The 19,483-nt window shown below is 43.4% G+C and overlaps 1 protein-coding gene across 1 annotated transcript in view; it reads right to left on the bottom strand.

Annotated features, from left to right (window-relative positions):
* The window catches only part of nectin1b (nectin cell adhesion molecule 1b), a 95,418-nt gene that overhangs the window by 24,385 nt on the left and 51,550 nt on the right, over positions 1-19,483 (bottom strand). The window contains exons 2-4 of the mRNA XM_034701050.1: positions 9,248-9,619; positions 6,977-7,276; positions 5,776-5,893 (exon numbers count right to left, since the gene is read on the bottom strand). Of these exons, the coding sequence (XP_034556941.1) occupies positions 5,776-5,893; positions 6,977-7,276; positions 9,248-9,619 (790 nt within the window). The remainder of the gene's footprint in view (positions 1-5,775; positions 5,894-6,976; positions 7,277-9,247; positions 9,620-19,483) is intronic.

Genomic DNA, 19,483 nt, shown 5'->3' with positions numbered 1-19,483 from the left:
CGGGGACACAGGCCTTTTTGGCATGTGGAATACAAAACACACATTGCAAGGAGGAAGGGGGGCAAGCGAGTAGGGGGTTTCTCTCCTCGACTACAGCACCGTTCACATGGCTGAACTCAAAACTCAGGGGAGCTGTCGAGAGAGGCAGCTGATCAAGCGATAAATACAGAATCCACCAAATGCTGGGCTGTCAATGAGAGCCAGAGCCCCGATTTCTCCTGCCTGAGGTGTTTGTCTTCATGCTCTGCTATCTCTGCGGTGTTCAGACCTGCTTGTGTCCTTTGATCAGGTCAGCACACTTTGAGGTCACGGATCACGAGCACAGCAAAACCCCTCGTTCTATTATCTGGACTCTTTTTTTTTTTGGTTTTAATGGAGCCTGGAGGCTGAAGTATCACATTTCATGACAATTAGTCGTTTCCTGTTTCCCTCGATCGGCTTCATCAGCCGCTCTAAATGGATCCAAGTCGAGCCACAAACGTGACTGATTATATGAAGAAGCTCTCTGCTGTGACTGTGGTGACACTTTTGGTTTCTTTAAACAACAAAGTGCTGCAGAGACTTTTTCCTTCCTTCACGTCGCTGCAGTGGGAGAGAGACACTTTGCGATCGGCTTTTGTTGCCAGAACATTAAAAGCAATGTGATGCTCCATTTATCACACAGAGAGGAAAAAAAAAACTTAATGACATTATGGAGAGGCAACAAAATTAGGTCTCATGCTTACAATGGCCACACATCAAGCACTTGAGCTGCACTAAACAGGCTCTTCAAAGACTCAGTGATGAGCAATTTGTTAATTAATCGATCATAAAATGTCACTTAGAAGGAGCACACGTCCCTCTGTGGTTTAATGTTTCTTGCCGAACACATTTTCAGGACAAGTCAGGACAAAAAGGAGTATTTTCGTCCCCCGGAATCAAAGTGACCACAGTTCAGAACAAAAGCAATATACGAGGAGCTGCCGTGTTGCTTCTCACATGCCACTCCGGTGATGGAGCCGCAAACAACCCTCCATACTGTATGTCACGATTCAATAATTGGTTACCTTGTGAGCCGCCATCTAATGCTGAGTTCTGCAAAGCCCAATTGATTTGCTGCAGAATGAAAGGCTGGCAAACTGCGATTCACCACAGATCCTGCCGCCATGTCTGCATTTGTATGAGACATCAGAGTGTGTGCATGCATGTGTGTGTGTGTATGTAGGGAGCCTGAGGGCCAGTGAAATGAAAGACTAACAAACAGCTTGAGAGTGATGCAGATTCTTTGGTGCCTGGCTGGCCAGCTCATGATGTGTGTGTGTGATGTGTGTGTGTGCAGATGTGGGTGTGTGGAGGGCTGGGTGAGGGGACTCAAGAATACAACACATCAAAGCGGCTTCCTGATTCACTATAAGCTGCGTGATGGTGTGGAGGAGGCAGAGAAAACATACTGTATACGCTTAGAGGCCAAAATGTTTCCCTTTCTAATTTTTAATCAGGTCTAAAAATACGAGAGTTCACATGAAACAGGCAGCTGATTAGAAGAAGTGGTGAGATTCATTAAGACAAGGGAAATGAAGATCACTCTCTGGACCTCAAAGTGTCTTAAGTAGCAATAAAGGACGATGTCTTTAATCAAACGTGCGTCTGTTTCATTGCCCTCAAAGTGCCTCACATTCATGTTTAATGTTTAATGTAGGAGATCTGTCTTTGAGGAGATAGTGACAACATTAGCAATACTCAGTGACTGCTTACATTAAAAAAAGGACATCAGCTTGCATAGCCTCAGTCAGCTCTGCTTCAGATATCATTAGAAGGAGCATTAAGTTATCTTTGAGTTAAATCCACAGCTTGAAACCCAGAGTTCACCTGAGGAGGATTTTCACTGACATAAACAACACAGTAACATTTACACAACAGAGATGAATAATCTAACTATACACTTTAATAATAGAGGGCTCAGGGGTGATCACAATAACACCGCTTCTGTATTTATTGAAATTCATATCTGTGAGTACCTGAAGATGCACTGAGAGTTGGTGAATGAAGGGAAAAAACAAGTCAGCACACAACTAACTGAGTTACTTAAGATGATAAACAACACATCCCCCCACTTACTGCTCCCACTGCCCACTCCTAACGACCATACACACTTAAAACAGACTGCACAATGAGCGCCTTACAAACTAACTTTTCTAGAAACAAACAACAAAGTTCAATCGGGGCCAAGCGGCAACCTCCGGTCTCAAAATATGAAGCCAATGCGGAAGTGTTGCAAACTGCAATTCATCAAGCATCCACTAGAGGCTGGCTGCAGAAACACCAGAAACCACATACACACCAATTCAAAGAAGACAATCTTTGCAGCAGAAATAAACATGTTTACAGCCTGGTTCAAAAAACAGCTTGGGTTTACGTTGCTAATTTCGGCAAACACTGTACAGGGGGTGATTAATTTTCTAAAGCGACAGTTCAGGAGATATTAAGATTAGAGTTATGCCCAAATAAGGACATGACTGACTTGACTGACAGGCGGGAACACTGTAGCTGTTGGCTAGGAGTCTCAAACCCCGCCTCTTTACCTCACACTATGGCTGTTTTTTAAACTGCCTGCTACCTACTACATACTGCGTTTGAATTTAGCATGTTGGGTTTGGTCTGCAGGATGCTGAGCCAGACGTCACTGGATTTCCAGTTTCAGAAAGCGGAAGTAAACAACGGCCGAGCTGATAGAGAATCTGGCTTCTTCAGCATCACTTATGATTTAAAAAGATAAGAAGTGGTTTATATGTGATTTAATAATTTTCACAGCACCTAAAAACCATAGACTGTATAAAATATGGATGTAGTAGCCGTGACGTCACTCATCTGTTCCTGAGAGCTGTTTTGAAGCCAATCGATGGGGGCAGCCTTATTGGAAATGTGGAGCTCAACCAGGCAGAGTGTGACGTAAAGGGGCGGAGTTTGAGCCTCCTAGCCAACAGCTATGTGTTCCCAACCGGGAGTCAAGTCAGTCATGCCCTTATTCGGGCAAAAACTTGTAATCTTAATATCTTCTGAACCGTCGCGTTAGAAAAAAAATCACCGATATAGAAAATTAGCTACGAAGGGCCAAGCCGTTTTTTGAACCAGGCTGTAAACATGTTTATTTCAGCTGCAAAGATCGTCTTTTTCCCCATTCATGTCTATGTGGTTTCCTGTTTCTGCAGCCAGCCTCAAGGGGATTCTCGATGAATTGCAGTGCATAACAATTCCACGGTGCATGGGCTTCATATTTTGAGACCGGAGGCTGCCGCTTCCTAAAAACGGAGTTCCCCCTATCAATAAAGAAGAAGAAAATAAAGAGAAACGAGCGCTGTGCATTATGGGAAACAGTACGTGAGGGAGACTGGTCCAATGCATACTGAGAAATTTCCCAAATCAGGAAGACATCAGGGGAGTTTTGGCATTCTGCAGATTTTGCTTTTGTTCACATACTGCATTCCACATACTGAATTGTGGCCAAATCAGTATGTACTGCTAGTATAATAGGCAGTTTCAAAAACAGCCTAAGTTTGGTTGAGTTCAGCATTACCAATTGGCTTCAAAACAGCGCTCAGGAACAGATGGGTGACGTCACGGATACTACGTCCATTATTTATACAGTCTATGATCAGGGCGTACGTCTTTCCTAGAGTTTCTGCTATTTCAGTCATCCTTCATGTTTTCTTCAAACCTCCTGTGGGGAGCTTTTTGGGGGTTACACAACAGACTGAACATTAAACATTCATTCACATTCACAATGAATAGATCTGACCATCAAAAGTCTGCAGGATGAGATTTTTTTTGTCAGAGGACAAGATGAGCTAAGAGCACTTTGTTCTAAAGAGGCGCCAACATTGACAGATACTGGAGTTCTTCACAGAAGCTTGAAGGACTGTTTATATGCTGAGGGTTTCTCCACGCTCATCAAGTTGGAGGAAACAAAGCGCGAAAAGTAAATGCAGATGGTTCAATTTAGTTTTATGGGTTCTTTCCTTTATTTTGAAATCTGGCTTTCACACTCACCCGAATGAATAATGAAACATAACCTCACTGAATACCAGGAGTTCTTCAAACAACTGGAGGTTTCAGGGAAAAAAATTGGGGTCTGTTTTAATAATCATTGGATCTGGCTACACCTCATGTGTTGTATTTATCTTTCTGTGTGTGTGTGTAGTAGTAGTGTGTGTGTGTGTGTGTGTGTGTGTTTATGTTTCAGTGTGACGCAATCCTGCCGGCCTGTTCTGGATCGTTCCGTCACAGCCTTGTGCTGACCTCCACAGCAGAGCCCAGGGGAACCTTCACAACAGATTTGGCATCTCATTTTCAGTGCAGCGATGGCCGTCCCCTCGTATCTGTCAGCACAGTGCCCTCGTCTTTCCAGATCACATCTCCTCAGCCTCCTCCTCCTCCTCCTCTCCTTCCTTCCTTATCCTCCCATATCTGCCTAAATCTCCCTGTGCCCCCCTTTACAAGAAGAAAACCCCATCAGGTCAAAATCGTCTGCATCTTGTCGTCTTGTTTTGCCGCTGTGTGTGTGTGTATCACCGTTTCTGCCCTGAGAGAGAAATCTATGCAAAGGAGAAAAAGAGGAGAAAAAAAGACTCCTCATGCCTCATTAAAATCCAACAGCGGCCTGTAGAGTAGATACAATGAGACCACAATGGTCTATTAATCCACATCCACTCATGTCCAATGACATATTTCTCAACCCATCCTTCACCAAGCAATTATAGGACAAATTGCTACATTTATCTCTCAATTTTACCGTATAATACTTTCATTTAAAACTGTGATACGCTCAGAAAAGTTTGTTAATATTCAAAGAGGGGCTGCACAGACTTCTTTCTTCATTCGCATCTGACATCGAATTGCAGAAAAAGTTTGATCAAGGCAAATTGTACAAACATTTCTGCTCTCTAGTTGTTGTTTTCTTCCATGTCTCTGTGCTTATATATTCAAACAGCATCATTTCTGCACGACCAACTTTCATGCCATTACTCAAAGCAGTGCAAACCCGCGGTTATTTAGTGACTCCCCGAGGCTTTGAATACATGTTTGTATCTCCTCTCGCTCATGTATTTGCAGTGATAGTCTCAGAGGCAGAAACACTGATGTCAGCCCTGCGGTATGTCAGCCTAATCCAGGACTCTTAGTCCGGCTCTGTGTGTGTCAGGGACAAACCGCTGCTTTCTACTCTCTCCTGAGAACACAGCAGCACTCACAATGAGGCTTCCCTGTCCCCTCTTACCTGTGTGCAGGTCCTCACACTTCAAGGCAACAAAAAAAAAGCCCCAAAGCATGCGAGCTGTGGTCTGTTTGCATTTATCTCTGTGTATCTGTGAGTATCAGGCAGATAGGGGTGTGTGTTGCAGCAGTAATAGGCCCATTGTGCTCTGCCTCAGGTCCAAGTCTTATCTTCATTACAGGTTTTATAAACAAACATTAAATGGAGACACATTTCTGGAAATGATGGAGGAAGTCGGGGTGTTTTTATCTCTGAAGATGACTTTTTTTTGTGTGTGTATATAAATGCTTTGGAACAAATGTTGGAGAGAAGTCAGCTCCATTTTTATTAAGCCCTTCCATAAGATTGCTTTCCTGTTTCTTTGTAAGCCCTCCACACACACACACACACACACACACACACACACACACACACACACACACACACACACATATACAACTCTTTTTGTCAGTGAGAAAGCAACACGTAGCCACGCTGTCTGGTCCTGAGAGCCTTAAGGACTTTTGTTAGGGTTTAGTCAGACTCACAGCTTCCACTGGTAGATGGTGACAGGGGGGTTTGCGTCGGCCTTGCAGGTCAGCTGGACGTTCGGGCGGTTCAGGTACCAGTTTCCATCAAAGCCCTCGATCTTCACCTCAGGTTCAACTGCAAAATGAGGAAACAGAACAAAGTCAAATCACACCAACACTCTAGAGTATCAACAGTTTCATCTGTGCAACTTCCTCAGTTACTGTAGTTAGGGTTAAATCCAGTTTTAGTGTAAATAATGACTGGTAAGAAATGAAATCCTACCAGAAGTTAACTTTTACATGCATTTGGAGCAAGATGTTTCATGATGTTGGCTCTTAGAATTAAGTGAAGTTGACTTAATATTTAAAACTTTATTTAGGGGCGCCGTTGGCCTAGTGGTTTAACCCTCAAAGACCTAGACAGCCATCGGCGGCTTCTTGTTCTTAAATGTTTGATAACTTTTGAACCGCTAATCCAATCAACAAGCTTTAAAAACTCAGTTACAGGTAAATTCTCAGCTTTCCATTGATACCACATTTTTCTCATTCAGCATTTTCAAAGTAAATTCAGGAGAGTCTGGCGCCCTCAAGGTCTCTAAGGATTTTACCACTTGTCCTCCCCTACTCTCTACTCCCTACATTTCCTGTCTCTCTTCATCTGTCCTGTCCATTAAAGGCGAAAATGCCCCAAAAATGTAACTTTGAAAAAATAAGAACAACAGTGAGGGTTGCCAGTCTCTGGTTACTTTGGTCTGGAAAGTGTACAAACCCTCTGCTTTCCAAGTATCCTAAATGTTGATCCAGCATCTGCACACTGCTCTAAGTTGGCTTTTGACTTTGTTCTTTGTTTTTATAAATGATCAGAAGAGTAGAAGATTTGTTAAAATATATAAAAAATAAAAATAAAAATAAACTTTATTTCATGCCAAAAAAAAACTTTGGCAAAACTTGATTTTTGGACATTTCTAAGTGGGAGTCTGGTTCATATTCAGCAGCTCATTTGCTTCCTTTCCTCTTCTCTTTGTTGAAATGGAAAAGTTTCAGAGCCGTGTTTACACGAGGAGCTTGTTTACTGTAAACTGTGGTGATCGGTTTACACTTTCAGCAGGAAACATCTTTAGTGCATGAGAACATGAAATCTAGGTGAAGAAATGTCCAGGCTCAGTCAGACAAACAAAAAAAAAAAGTAGTGTTAACAAGGAAGCATGTGTTTCTTTACACTGCACGTTGAGCACCACGCTGTCTGTGATCCTCTCGCTCCGGTACGTCACGATACACGTGAGCTTCTGTCTGTGGGTCTCTCGGCTCGGCACCACCACGTAGTTGCTCCGTACAGTCACCGTCCCGTTCTGGTTGCGGGTCTCCTGGAAAGTTGCTTCTCCCTTCAACCTGGTGTCCCATTTGATCACACTTGGAGGCTTCCCGTTGGCTGACACGCATGTGGCGACGGTCATCTTGCGTTTCTGAGCTCTTGCCACGATGGTGGGGGTTGTCAGGGTCATACGCGTCATGGGCCGAGCTGCAGAGAAGAAAAGAGTGAAACAATGAAGCTAATTAAAGCTCATCAAACAGAATGAATGTATGTTTTCTACATTGTCTTCTCATGTTGGTGTCTAAATTTATCTTCCTCACCTACAATCAGCTTTGAAGTAAATTAAATTGAGGGGATGAGGGATGAAAACAAGGTTGTAACTCAAATCAGGGTAAGTATTGCGTCTTTCTCTTCCTCAAAGCTGAGGCGGTTGTCAAAGCCCTCACAGATGTAGAACCCACTTGCCTACCCAAATGCACAGTCATCCAATTTGAATCCTTTGTGAGTTGCCAATTAGCAATCTACTCTTGGTACATCAAAAGGAAGGCTTGAGCTGGAGCGAATGCACAACAGAGAGAGAGAGAGATAGGCCGTGAAGAGGCCTCTTTGAGCGCTGCTGCTCGGTTATCTGCACCCAGGTTTTTGCCGCTCACTGAGCCGCAGAAGCCTAAAAAGACCTGAGAGGCTCAGTGACACAAAATAGGGACTGGGAGCTGACAAGCAGCCCGGCAACAGGGACTACTTAAGCCAAGTGTTTCTTCTTTTACTGGGACTTAATGGAAAACACACCAACACTTAATTTCTAATTAGGTCTCTAATCAGAGGCAGCGCAAGACCTTTTCAAAGCTGCCTCTTTCCAAGATAAACTGCATCTCAAGGCGCTCCTCTTTTTCCCAGAAGATGAGATTATTCAAACAAATTACATACTCTGAAGTGGCCTCATTGATTTCCGTCTCACCTGCCATTTTTATTGACCGCTCTCTGGAGCACTTTCCCATTTTTACAAAAGCAAAATAAGAGCGGTATTAAAGGACGCGACATCCCCAGTCTTCACCGTATGAGTTTGTCAAAATGATTTTCACTCCTGTGCTGATCATGCAACACTCAATGACAAGGTCCTCTGAGGAACGAGAGCCCTGTTGACTGTCCACCAATCACAGGCTGGGACTTTTTTTACTGTAAACAACACGGTCTGAGCTGCAGCTTTAACAAAGAGGGAGCATCTGGTTTGAGGTGTTCAAAGGAACTCAGACTGGTTTATGACAGAGCCTGTAGCAAAAGTAACATTGCAGGAGAAGAGCTGTGAGTGTTTTCTTGTTCCTTTCACTAAAAGAGGACATCTTCAGTTTGACCCTTTGTTATCTGATTCACTGAACTTTCTCTGCCTAGAGTCAAAGAGAGATTCAGGGGATGGATTGTGCATTCCTCAGAAACTCATCAGACCAGCAGTAACATGTCCGAGGATATTACTCCTTAACCTTTTGTTAACAGTTGCATGTAGGAGCTTGAAAATGACCATTTACAGAGCAAGGCATGTGGAAACGTTCATATGAAAGGAACCAGACTTTGGTATTTTCTGTTTTCACTATTGTTGCCTTTCACCAATGTTAAATAAATACAATGATTCTCCAAATTTGGTAAATAAAGTATTCTTGAAACAAACCTCAGGATTAAGTCTTCAGTTGTGGGCTGAGGAAACATATTTCTTACGCTAAATACACAATTTAAGAAACCAAGCTGATCATGGGCGAAATGTAAGACCACAAATGTGAGCGCAGAGGGTTTGGCTACTCTCAGCTTATTCATAGTTTATGTTTTGGGGATTCATGTTTTCCACAGGCAGGCAACATTTTGATGAAAATATTGATGCAGCTCTTCGCCTTTAATTCGTTATTTCCAGAGTTCACACTTCAGAGATGCATGTTCGAGCTCCTTAAATTCAAAGTTTATGCAAAGTAAAGCATGAAGATAAATCAGATGTGGACGTGAAAGAACAAAGAAAAGTTGCAACCAAGGAAAATAAAGGTTATTTTGCTCAGATTTACATCTGTGAGAGTGGGTGTGTGTGGTTTCTTGTTGCAAGAACACCAAATATTTGTCAGTACTATCTTTTGAAATGTAAGGTGTGGTGGATTAATCAAAACCAGAGCATTTCACAATCTCCATCCAAGTTCTTACCAAACACTGTGAGGTTGACCGTGTTCTCCCGGTTGCCTGCGGGGAACGTGGTGTACTCGCAGATGTAGGCGGCTTCATCAGACAGCTGCAGGTTGGAGAAGATGATGGTGGTGTCCTCCAGCGAGGGCGTGCGATGACGGACCGCCGCCTGCTTGAAGCTCACCCGCTCCTTGAACGGCGGCAGAACAGACACGCCGAGAGCCGGGTTGGCGATGGCCACGTTCTGTTTGGTGCCGTTGACTTGCTTCTGCCAGGTGACTTGAGAGATCTTGACTGGAGGGTTACTGTTGCTGAAGATGCAGCGCAGCTCAACTTGTGAACCCACAAAGCCGGACTTACTGGAGTCCATCTGTACCATCTGTCCGTGGCCAGCTAGAAGTAACAGACAAAGAGAGAGAGAGAGAAAAAACATTTAATTACGATTAACAAGTGTCCAAGGCAAAGCCAAACACTCCAGTCAATAGCAAGTACATGCACTGAAAGCCAAGGAGTCAATTCCGCCTGGTGAGTAGTACATGCACGCACAATGATCGCAGTCAAGCTCATGGATTGGAGCCACACACTCCTGCTTTGTCGCACAGTCTGCTCCGTGTACATCAGAGTAAAGAGTTGCTACATGGTGGAGGTTTTGTGGAAAGCAGCGGGAGTTATTAACATAATAGCCACATCCATACAGGCCCTGTCTCCGTGCACAAGGGTCCTGTTTCTGATGAGATGGAAGGGCCGAGCGAGAACCAATGCATCACTAATGAATGAGTACAAGGGGCGGTGAGTTGAAGCCAAGTCATCGTCTGCCGTTCTGCCCTCCACACACCCCAGCAACACACTGGCTGGCCCATTGTAATTTTAATTACTTTTTACTCCCTAATACTTCAATGACTGCCTGGAGCTCCCATTAAGAGAAACAATGTGCAGTCCGGTGGAAGCACTCAAAACAGTGAGAACACACACATAGGCTATATAAAAAAAAAAACAAGTCATTATTCCCCTTTCCACACAATCTGAAGCTGTGAGGAGTTTGGAATAAAAAAAGGTCAATTATTAAAGAGAGACCTAGAGTAAACCCGCCTGCGGTTCGGTCTTACATAATATGTTGACCTCTTGATTAACTCAAGTGTCAACATAAGCTGCTCCCTGCTTAGCTGGTCTGCTTTTCTTTCAAGCTGGAACAATTAGCTGAAAGAAAATAAACAACTCTGACAAAATAAGATGATTAATCAACCCCTCGAGTGATTGATGAAGCAATCAGTCAAACATGTGCTTGGTTCAGAGGAAGATTTGCTGCTTCTTTGTGTTGGGTTTGGGACCAAGATGTAGGCAATACAAGCTATTTAAAGATGCTTTTTGGGGCCAGGCATGAAGATTTTTAACAATTTTAAGGCATTTTGTGTCAAGAAAAACACACTAACTATGAGTGTATTAATGTCTGTGTGAAAGGGAGACATGATGTAAAGGTGCTACATCAGAAAAGCACTGTTTATTCACTAATTTACCTCATGAGCAAAAACTAATACAATAGAATTCAAAGCAAGAAGCAACACTGACTGACTAGCCTAAAGGTAACTTTATATATACATATATGTATTAAGAGAGAGAGAGAGAGAGAGTATGCATAGTATGATAGTATTTGATGATTTCAATGTTCACCCACACCTGCACATGAGAGAGAGAGAGACCTGTTGCTTCTAATCAAAGTAGAATACAACATCTTCATGTATACCTACATAAACATATACTTTTTATTAAATAGTTCACCTGTGTGTTTCCTAAATTACTTTAAAATCACAAAGACATGATGTGGCTTAATACCTATCTTGATATAGCTATTATGGAGCTCTCAGTGCTCCAAGATGCACGGAGCCACAGGAACCACTATCTCATCCTGGTTAAAATCCATAACTAATTTCAAAGAATATGTCCAACTTTATGATTTAACTGAGCATTATTACGGTATTACTTGACCATTTCCTTCTGTTGTTGTCTTTATTTGTATTTACATTAATGTTATAAATGATGTCATTGTCACTATTCACTTCCTTTATCACTGTGAATACAATATTCCCTGTTGTTATCATACAGAGATCTATTCTGAGGTGGGGTGGGTTGGGGTGGGTGTCGCCATACCTTCTTTTATTTTATTTAATTTTTTCTTTGTTTTACTTTTTGTTATGCCTTGTCTTACCCTATACAGTTGATATTTCATTGTGTTGCATATCTTTAAAAACAATTAAAAATTTGATCGCAAAACAAAGACATGATGTGCACTCTTTCCCAAGCGGCAACCTCCTGTCTCAAAATATGAAGCCCATGCAGAAGTGTTAAAAACTGCGATTCATCAAGTGTCCACTTGAGGCTGGCTGCATACGCACCAATTCAAAAAAGACGATCTTTGCAGCAGAAATAAACATGTTTACAGCCTGGGTCTACGTCGCTAATATCTCTATCGGCACACACTGTACGGGGGGTGAATTGTTCAGACGATATTAAGATTACAAGATTTTGCCCAAATAAGGACATGACTGACTTGACTGACAGGTGGGAACACATAGCTGTTGGCACGTAGGCTCAAACCCCACCTCAAATACTAAGTTTGGTTGAGTTCAGCATTACCAATATGGCTCCAATACTGGCCTCAAAACACCCCTCAGGAACAGATGGGTGACATCAAGGATACTACGTCCATTGTTATACAGTCTATGATTCAGAGTAAAGTATCATGCAAAGTGTTTATAACCTTCTATTTCCAACAACTTGAGAGTCTTGAGTGCAGAACAGTGTCTTTGTTTTACAACTGATCTGTGGTCTGAAATGGCTGCAGCACTTCAGTAACACATCTGTTCATGCTGCAGGGCTCCTGCATCCCGTTGTCTACGACACATCTTTGTTATCTCAGCCTCTGATTTATGTTCCTCACCAGGTGAAGTCTGATGATGTCCCATTTCCTGGTCGGACAACCCCTGGCTGGGGCTTGTATTTACAACCAGCCTCAGCTATAATTATCTCCTGCTATGGAGGGGGCAGGATACCCACAGGAGGAGGAAAGACTGAAATTCCTCCGTTAATCACATCGGACTCATAAAGCCACCGGTGAATCAGATCATAAACACAGGGTAAAATATGCTGTGGCCTCAAGTGAAGGGCTGGGGGCTTACACACACACACACACACGTTGCCACAAATGCAGCGGCTCTTTAACGCTGAGTTAGTGCATCGCAATGATGGATAATCACTGCGTTCTGAGATTAAGTTTCCACAGGGGGCTCTAAAATGTGGAAGAATACGTGAGAGAGATCCATTTGTGCACACACTGATGGAGTCTATCTCCAACTGTACATGGATCTGATGCGAGGATAAGGGCGGGGGGTTCAGCGCCTGCGTGCTGTCAAACTGTTGAAGCAGCAGCAGCAGCAGTGACTGTTATAAAGACATTTCTTATAAGAACTATAGGCAGGCAGGCGAAGGACACCAAAGCAAAACATATGCATGAAGAGAGGGAAGGGTTGGCGCAGACTGGAGACCATTAAGGTGAACAACGTACATCTTTCCATCTTTCACGGCGGGTGCACAACTTCCAGGCCGGGAAGCAATGCAGTACCACAGAAAGGCAATTTCTATCCATTGTTATGTGCTTTCACTCAAGTACAGCACCCCCTGCCTACATCTAATCATATAAAAAAACAAAGTGACAACCTTTTGCAGTTACTGAGTGCACATCATCTTTCATTTCCGTCTGACCACATCAGCAAGACTCTGTCTATAGAGATTTAAACTTTGGGGATTTGAAGATGACAGATTGATTCGCTAATACAGTTTGACAGGAAGGACTGGCAACCTTGTCATCCGCACCTTGAGAAACACCTGTGTCCTTGTGCACCCCGGGCCAATGCTTTACCCCGTTTAATCACAGCTTGGATTAGCAGACCTGGCAGCTATAGTATGATTTTTTTTTGAAACAGCAAACACAATTTACTGTGTGACAACAATAGTTAAAGTTTAATCTTAAGTCACAGAGAAAGTGAGGACAGGAGGGCTGGAGGAACTCATAAATATGTACCTGGCAAGATCTCACCCACTCGAATGCTAAAACAATAGTGGCAGGGTCTGGCTGTGTGAAAAGCTGCAGCCCCTCCCTCCCTCACTCTGCCCTTCATCCTTTGAGGCTGATGCTCCCAGCTCACATTGAACCAAATAAACAGCAGCTCGCACAAATGGAAACCAGAGGAAAAGGCATGATTACACAGCCACAGAGCACAAACCCCCCTCCCTCCTTTAAGGACCAGGGACGCCCACGGGGACCCCTTTCACTCAAGGACTGGAGGAGTCCTTGGCTGAGCTCACAGCCGAAGCTGTAATTACAGACTACACCACAGAGCGGCAAAGCCAAGCAAGAGCAACAGCCACATACATGCAAGAGGCATTAAGACGGCGGATTCTGTGAGAGTTATGAGAAGCAGCGGTGCAGAAACAGAGGAGCAAAACAGCAGAAAAAAAAAGGAGACAAGCAGAGAAGTGGAGATGCAGAACTGTGAGAGGGAGAGAGAGAAAGAGAGAGATAGGCAGACAAAGAGGAAGGCGGAGCTTTAGGGAGATTTGTAGGTGTGCTTCTGGTTTGAGTCTGGCCAGCGTTGGCATTTGAGCTGCTGTTGCTTTGTTCTCACACTGACAAGAAGGTGACTGGGGGACAGTCATGCTCCAATACACCTGAGGCTACACACTGCTGTGACAGATGCCAGTAAAGAGAGGAGCCCATTTCTGGAAGGAAACGCAGCAACACAACAAATAAACATGGCAGAAAGTGTGCCCAGGCTGGCAGAATATAAAAAAAACAAGGAAGAGTGGCTCGATTCACTCCAGGTGAGCTGTATGGATCAAGGGGGACATAAGGGGAACTATTAAAACAGCTGCTGTGCCGTCTGGCCCTGTGCTGATAGCAAGAGAGTCACAAGGCCTCGGCACAGAGCTGTGCACACAACATTCAACTGTAATAAGATCTGGGCCGCCAGGCAGCAAGGAGAAGCATGTGCTTTGTGATGTTTGCATATGGTGCATTGGACAGTGTGCGAGCATGCTGCACAGAGAAGAAAAAAAAAAAAAACAGCTTTCATTCAAATAACCTTCCTAATGTTTGTGGAAAACATCCAGGAAAATAAAAACCTGCAAGGCAATCTCCACGGCAAATGCTGCTTAAAACAAATGCCGAGGGTTGAATGTGTTTAAATCAATCAAAGGTTTTTATTACCCACACAGGAAAACAAACACAGAGATGAAAAACAAGCTTGATTCCTTTCTGTAACAAATCAAAAATGAATGAGAAACATGACATTAACTTTTAATATTTGCTTTTTGTCTCTGCCGCAGAGAAAAGAGAATCTAATTAAAGTTTCATGCTAAATATACTACATTCATTCATCTTGTTTGTTCCCACGTATTCTTCAGTATAATGTAAACCCAGAGCTTATTCTACATATAAAACAATAACAACACTATAAAAACTCCAACTGAAAATCTCTCTCTCCCTCTTAAAGCCAGAGAAGCTTCTTTTTCTATAAAACAACTGCTATTTGGCAGCTCATCCCGCCATGGATATGTAACAACATTGTCTTTTTTCCTCTTAGCTGAACTGGCCAAAAACCAACAACATTTCTGAAGACAATTATTGGCTCGTTTGCCATTACTTTGGCCGAGCTCCTCCAACAGAAATCCATTTGTGTCTGAGTCACATAAAGTTCAGAATAATTCACCTCTCGCTGCAGCAATGCGAGGGAGGCAAAGATTAAATAGGACTTGATGCATATCTCAGAAGAGGCGCTCATTAATGTCTTGCTATTTTAAGCCGCACCAGGCGAACTTGGCAAAGAGTCGGTCCCAAATGGCAGCGAGACGTCGCTGTTTGAAGTTCTGAAGACTTCAAAACCCAGAAAATGTGTAATGTGATGTCGTTAAAGCGGCATCTTTTTCTTGGACTTAAATGTTGTCCTCTCAGCAGCTTTTAGGGAGGAGAGAGTGAAGAGTGAACACTTATCATTTCATGTCAACTGAAAGGATTTTTTCTGCTTTTGTCCACGACTCTGTTATCGACGCTTGTAATCTCAAGCGAGTTGAAGCTTTGACAACACAGTGTGTGGAGATAACTGTGTGTTTTAGCTGATGCATTAGATGTATTTTGGTAAAAACATCGCTCAGAGCAGCTTCCAAGCTCATCATCATAAGACACATCATCTCCTCGATATGCTTTGGTTGCTCTTTTGTTTCTTAAGTGGGATGCTGGGAGATAAAACATGGCTTGAGCCACTCGGGGATAATGACTGTTTAATGAAGCCCCAGTTCCCACGGCAATGGCACAGGCCTCTGTGCTCCCCTATTCATGACCACACATGGGGTGTTAAGGGGGAGTCCAAATCTTCACACAAAAACCCTCCCATTAGCAGCTTGTTTATTCCTCTGCTGGAACATTTTTCTGTCTGTTTTCATCTGTGGTATTTTCCTTATGTTCTCAACAGATAGAAGCTTTTCAAAGTTCTTCACAACATAAATCACACTACTTCACTTTGGGATGTCTCGCAGTGTGTGGTGCTTTATTACATCCAGTCTGGCTTTTATGGAGGGTTTAACAATTTTATTACCTACCTTTTACTATAATATTGATTTAAATGTTGCTTTACTATGTTAGTAATTTTAACTGTTATCTTATTCTATTTTTATGTATTTATTCATTCATTTATTTCATTTTATTTATCTACTCAGGTTTATTGATATTTTTAGCCTTAGTTTTATTTTTCAACTCTTATCCTTACCTTTTAAATCTATTTATTTTAAAGCTGGGGTTGGTAATCAGATTTAGATACACTTTTTGTTATACTGGTTAAAATGATCTTTATGTCCTGATGGCAATCAATACATGATGTGTTCCTAAAAAAGAGTGGAAAAAAAGCTGCTATCTACAGCCGGAGTAAACCTGGGAAAACACCAACCAATCACCGTTTTTTGGCTCCCTAAATTTTAAACCAATCAAATCCCGTCCAGCCGTTCTGCCCTCCTCTTGCGCGTACATTTCCCCGGCGTGCACTCCTCCGAGTCCCCGTCTCCTGCCTCTACTTCCCCTGACTCTATTTACTGCCCCTCTCGCTCGTCCTCGGGCCTGTCCCCTCTGACCTGATGAGGTGCTTTGCTCAGGACTGTAGTCCGGATCAGAGTCTAAAAAGCTCTCACCAACAAGCAGAAGAATTAATGACGTTCAGTAAGTCCTACAGAAAATGTAGATGTACTGTAGCGTCCGTCCAGACGCTGTAGGGATGACGAGCCGATTCGTGAACACGTTGAGCTTTAATAAGCGGTCACTGTCGGCCGTGATCACGCCAACCAACAAAACAACAATCAATGTTTGAATGAATGAAGAACTTCTCCTCTCCTCTCTCCCGCTCACACACTCTACACCTCTCCTGATGCCTTCACTGACCGTCAACACTGTAGGAATTAAGAACATCTACACTGAACACGTTTAACAAACAGTAGAGTTGTTACAGTATTATATATGTGTTATAACTTTTCTCCTGATATCGTGTCACCGGTACAACTGGATAATGCTAGCATAATAGTTGTGAGTGCTAACAGCAGCCATGTTTGTTTGTGTTTTTAACTTTCACTATGATAATGTTTTGGTGAGGACCGGTTTTGAATCAGTCACGATCATATGGTCATGAATCAGCGGCGCTCGTGCATGTGAGCGGGGGGGGCGTCGTTTTGGAGGAGCTCTGAGGGAGGAGGGGAGGGGTTAGACGGAGTCCTGAGGAAAAGCTACAGTCAAATTCATGCTGGTTTTCCGAGACTACCAACCCTAGCTTTAACTATTTCTATTCTTAATTTTGATGCTTTAACTTATTTTAATTACACATATTTTATTTTGGTGTGCATTAGTCTCTATTTTATTTTATGTTGTCCTTATTTTTAATTTGTATTCTTATTATTTTCATTATTATCATTATTATCATCTTCCCCTAATATGTCTTGCCATTGTTTCATTTCTGCTTCTTTCTTGTTTCCAATCACTGTAAAGCACTTTGGGTTGCATTTTATTTGTATGAAAGGTGCTCTATAAATAAAGCTTGATTGATTGATCCAGATATGACCCTTCATTTCTCTGGAGCAAGCCATGTTCTGTGTTTAATGTTGCTATTTGTTGACTGTTGCCGTTCTAGCTCTCTGATACTGAGCTAAATGTGTTGGAGGATTTGTTTTAATCTACACTCAGGCACTATTTGATGGTGCTTCAGCTGGGTCTCTTGGGTAAACACTGGTGTACCTGCCAAAGCAGCTCTCTTTACCCTCCGTCTCCCCGAGCAAACATCCAACTGCAGAGGCAGGCGAAAACCTCGCTGAAACAGATGGTTAGTAGACCTGTTCCTCATTTTCCACTATCTGGTTCAAATTTGAAATAGTCTTTTGTACAACACACTCGCTCATTGAGGACAATGTAACATCTGCTGCGCTGTAAATGTTAATGATTATCGGGAATATTTATTATGTTAGGCAACTTTCCCAAACCGGGAATGCTCCATAAACGGCGCTGTGAATTACATTTTTACTATTCCCAAACGGCCGTTTGTTTTGGGGGGGGGAGAGAGAGGAGCATAATGACCGAGCGCTGTGGCACAGTAGTCGTGTGTTTTCCAGAGGGGTTATAAAATTACAACTTTCAGGTTGGCAGCGCGTAGCATTGGCCGCTCAACCGAACGCAACGATTCACACCTAATGTAGTTGCATCCATCGTTTCTGAGGCAACGGGAGGTTCAGAGCACAGGCCCACACACACACAACCACACACATACAAGCCCCCTCGAGCAGCTTTAAGGCATTTCAAATGTCAGGGGGATGCATCAGTTCGCCCGCAACGGAGCTTCTCATCCTGTTTCAGTGGATAATGATTCATCCTCAGACCAAACTCTGGAAAACACTGCTGCTCCATTTTGTTAGTGTACAGTTTCAAAGAACCAAACATCGATGACACAGCAAAGTGGATTGTGCCCTCTTTAGGAGCCTTTCACTACCATCCCTAAGATTCAATATAAAGAGGTAAACAGCGCTGGCAGTTTCCCTGTAATTATTGCTGTTTTATTCTGCTTTAATAGGAAATATGCTTGAAGTAATCTGGGATTTTAGTTGTCTTTGACCGCGGCAATGACGAATAAAGCTGGGCCAAAAATAAAGCCTTTGCCCCAGAGAGAGAGAGTGAGTGAGAGTGGGAGAGAGAGGGTGAGACAGAGAGAGAGAAAGAAGCATATATTGAGTGTAAACACAGTATCAGGGAGCTCTGACCCTCCCCCTACAGCTTAACCAAACAAGGCCATCGCGGTTTCGGCTCTACGACACAAAATAAACAGCCCTGACGTTACCTGACCAAATGGCAAGATGACATCACCCACTGATACCAGATTGAGAGCAACTGTCAGTAAACAAAAGGCAACGTACGGGAGGTAGGGAGGGAGAGCCCCCCCCCCCTCCACCGTCTGGTAAATGAATGACTGTCAGCGTTTCTGTTCTTGTTTGACTGAAACTGAGGTTTAAAAACAGGGAAGAGATCCAGGTGCTGGAGAAGACAAAGTCTGGTTTCACAAATGAGATGTTGTGGCTTGAAAGCAGCTCCATAATAATATGTTTTATCAGACAGATCTCAAGCCAAAGGCTGTGGAGCACAAACCAGACAATTAGTCAACAAAGCCTTTCATCACGGAGTGGGGTCTGTGCTCTGCTTATTTTTTTAATAATTTAAAAGTTTCTTTCGGGGGGGGGGGGGGGGGGGGGCTTTCAAACCCGGGGCAGCTGCTGGACGTCTTAATAGGAAGGGAGCTGATCAATAAATAAAAAGGGGCCCTGCAGAGTGATGCATTATGGTTCCCAGACAGGCCGCGCCCCGTCAGCTGCAGGTATACAAGCTCTGGGCGTGGGGGGGGGTGGGCTTAGGGGTTGGGTGGGGTTACACTAATGTGATGTGGAGGATTTTGGGGGAGTGACGGGGGGGAGGGTAAGTAGTGAGAGTGACACGCTGTGGATCAGACGCGGTGAGCAGATTAGAGCACTCAGGATATTAAAGCGGAGGCGAGACGATGCTGCAAGCAACTCACCTCCTGTGGAAGTCTTAGCGTTAACACAGGGTGACACAGGGACCACTGTGTCTACTCTCACTACAACTCAGTGCAGAGCAGTACTGCTGCAGGAGCATGCAGGAGCACAACACCACTG

This window comes from Notolabrus celidotus, chromosome 14, assembly GCF_009762535.1.
Source record: "Notolabrus celidotus isolate fNotCel1 chromosome 14, fNotCel1.pri, whole genome shotgun sequence".
NCBI classification, from domain to species: domain Eukaryota; kingdom Metazoa; phylum Chordata; class Actinopteri; order Labriformes; family Labridae; genus Notolabrus; species Notolabrus celidotus.
Note: the sequence above shows the minus strand (reverse complement) of the source record. Positions and strands in the feature narration are given on the sequence as shown.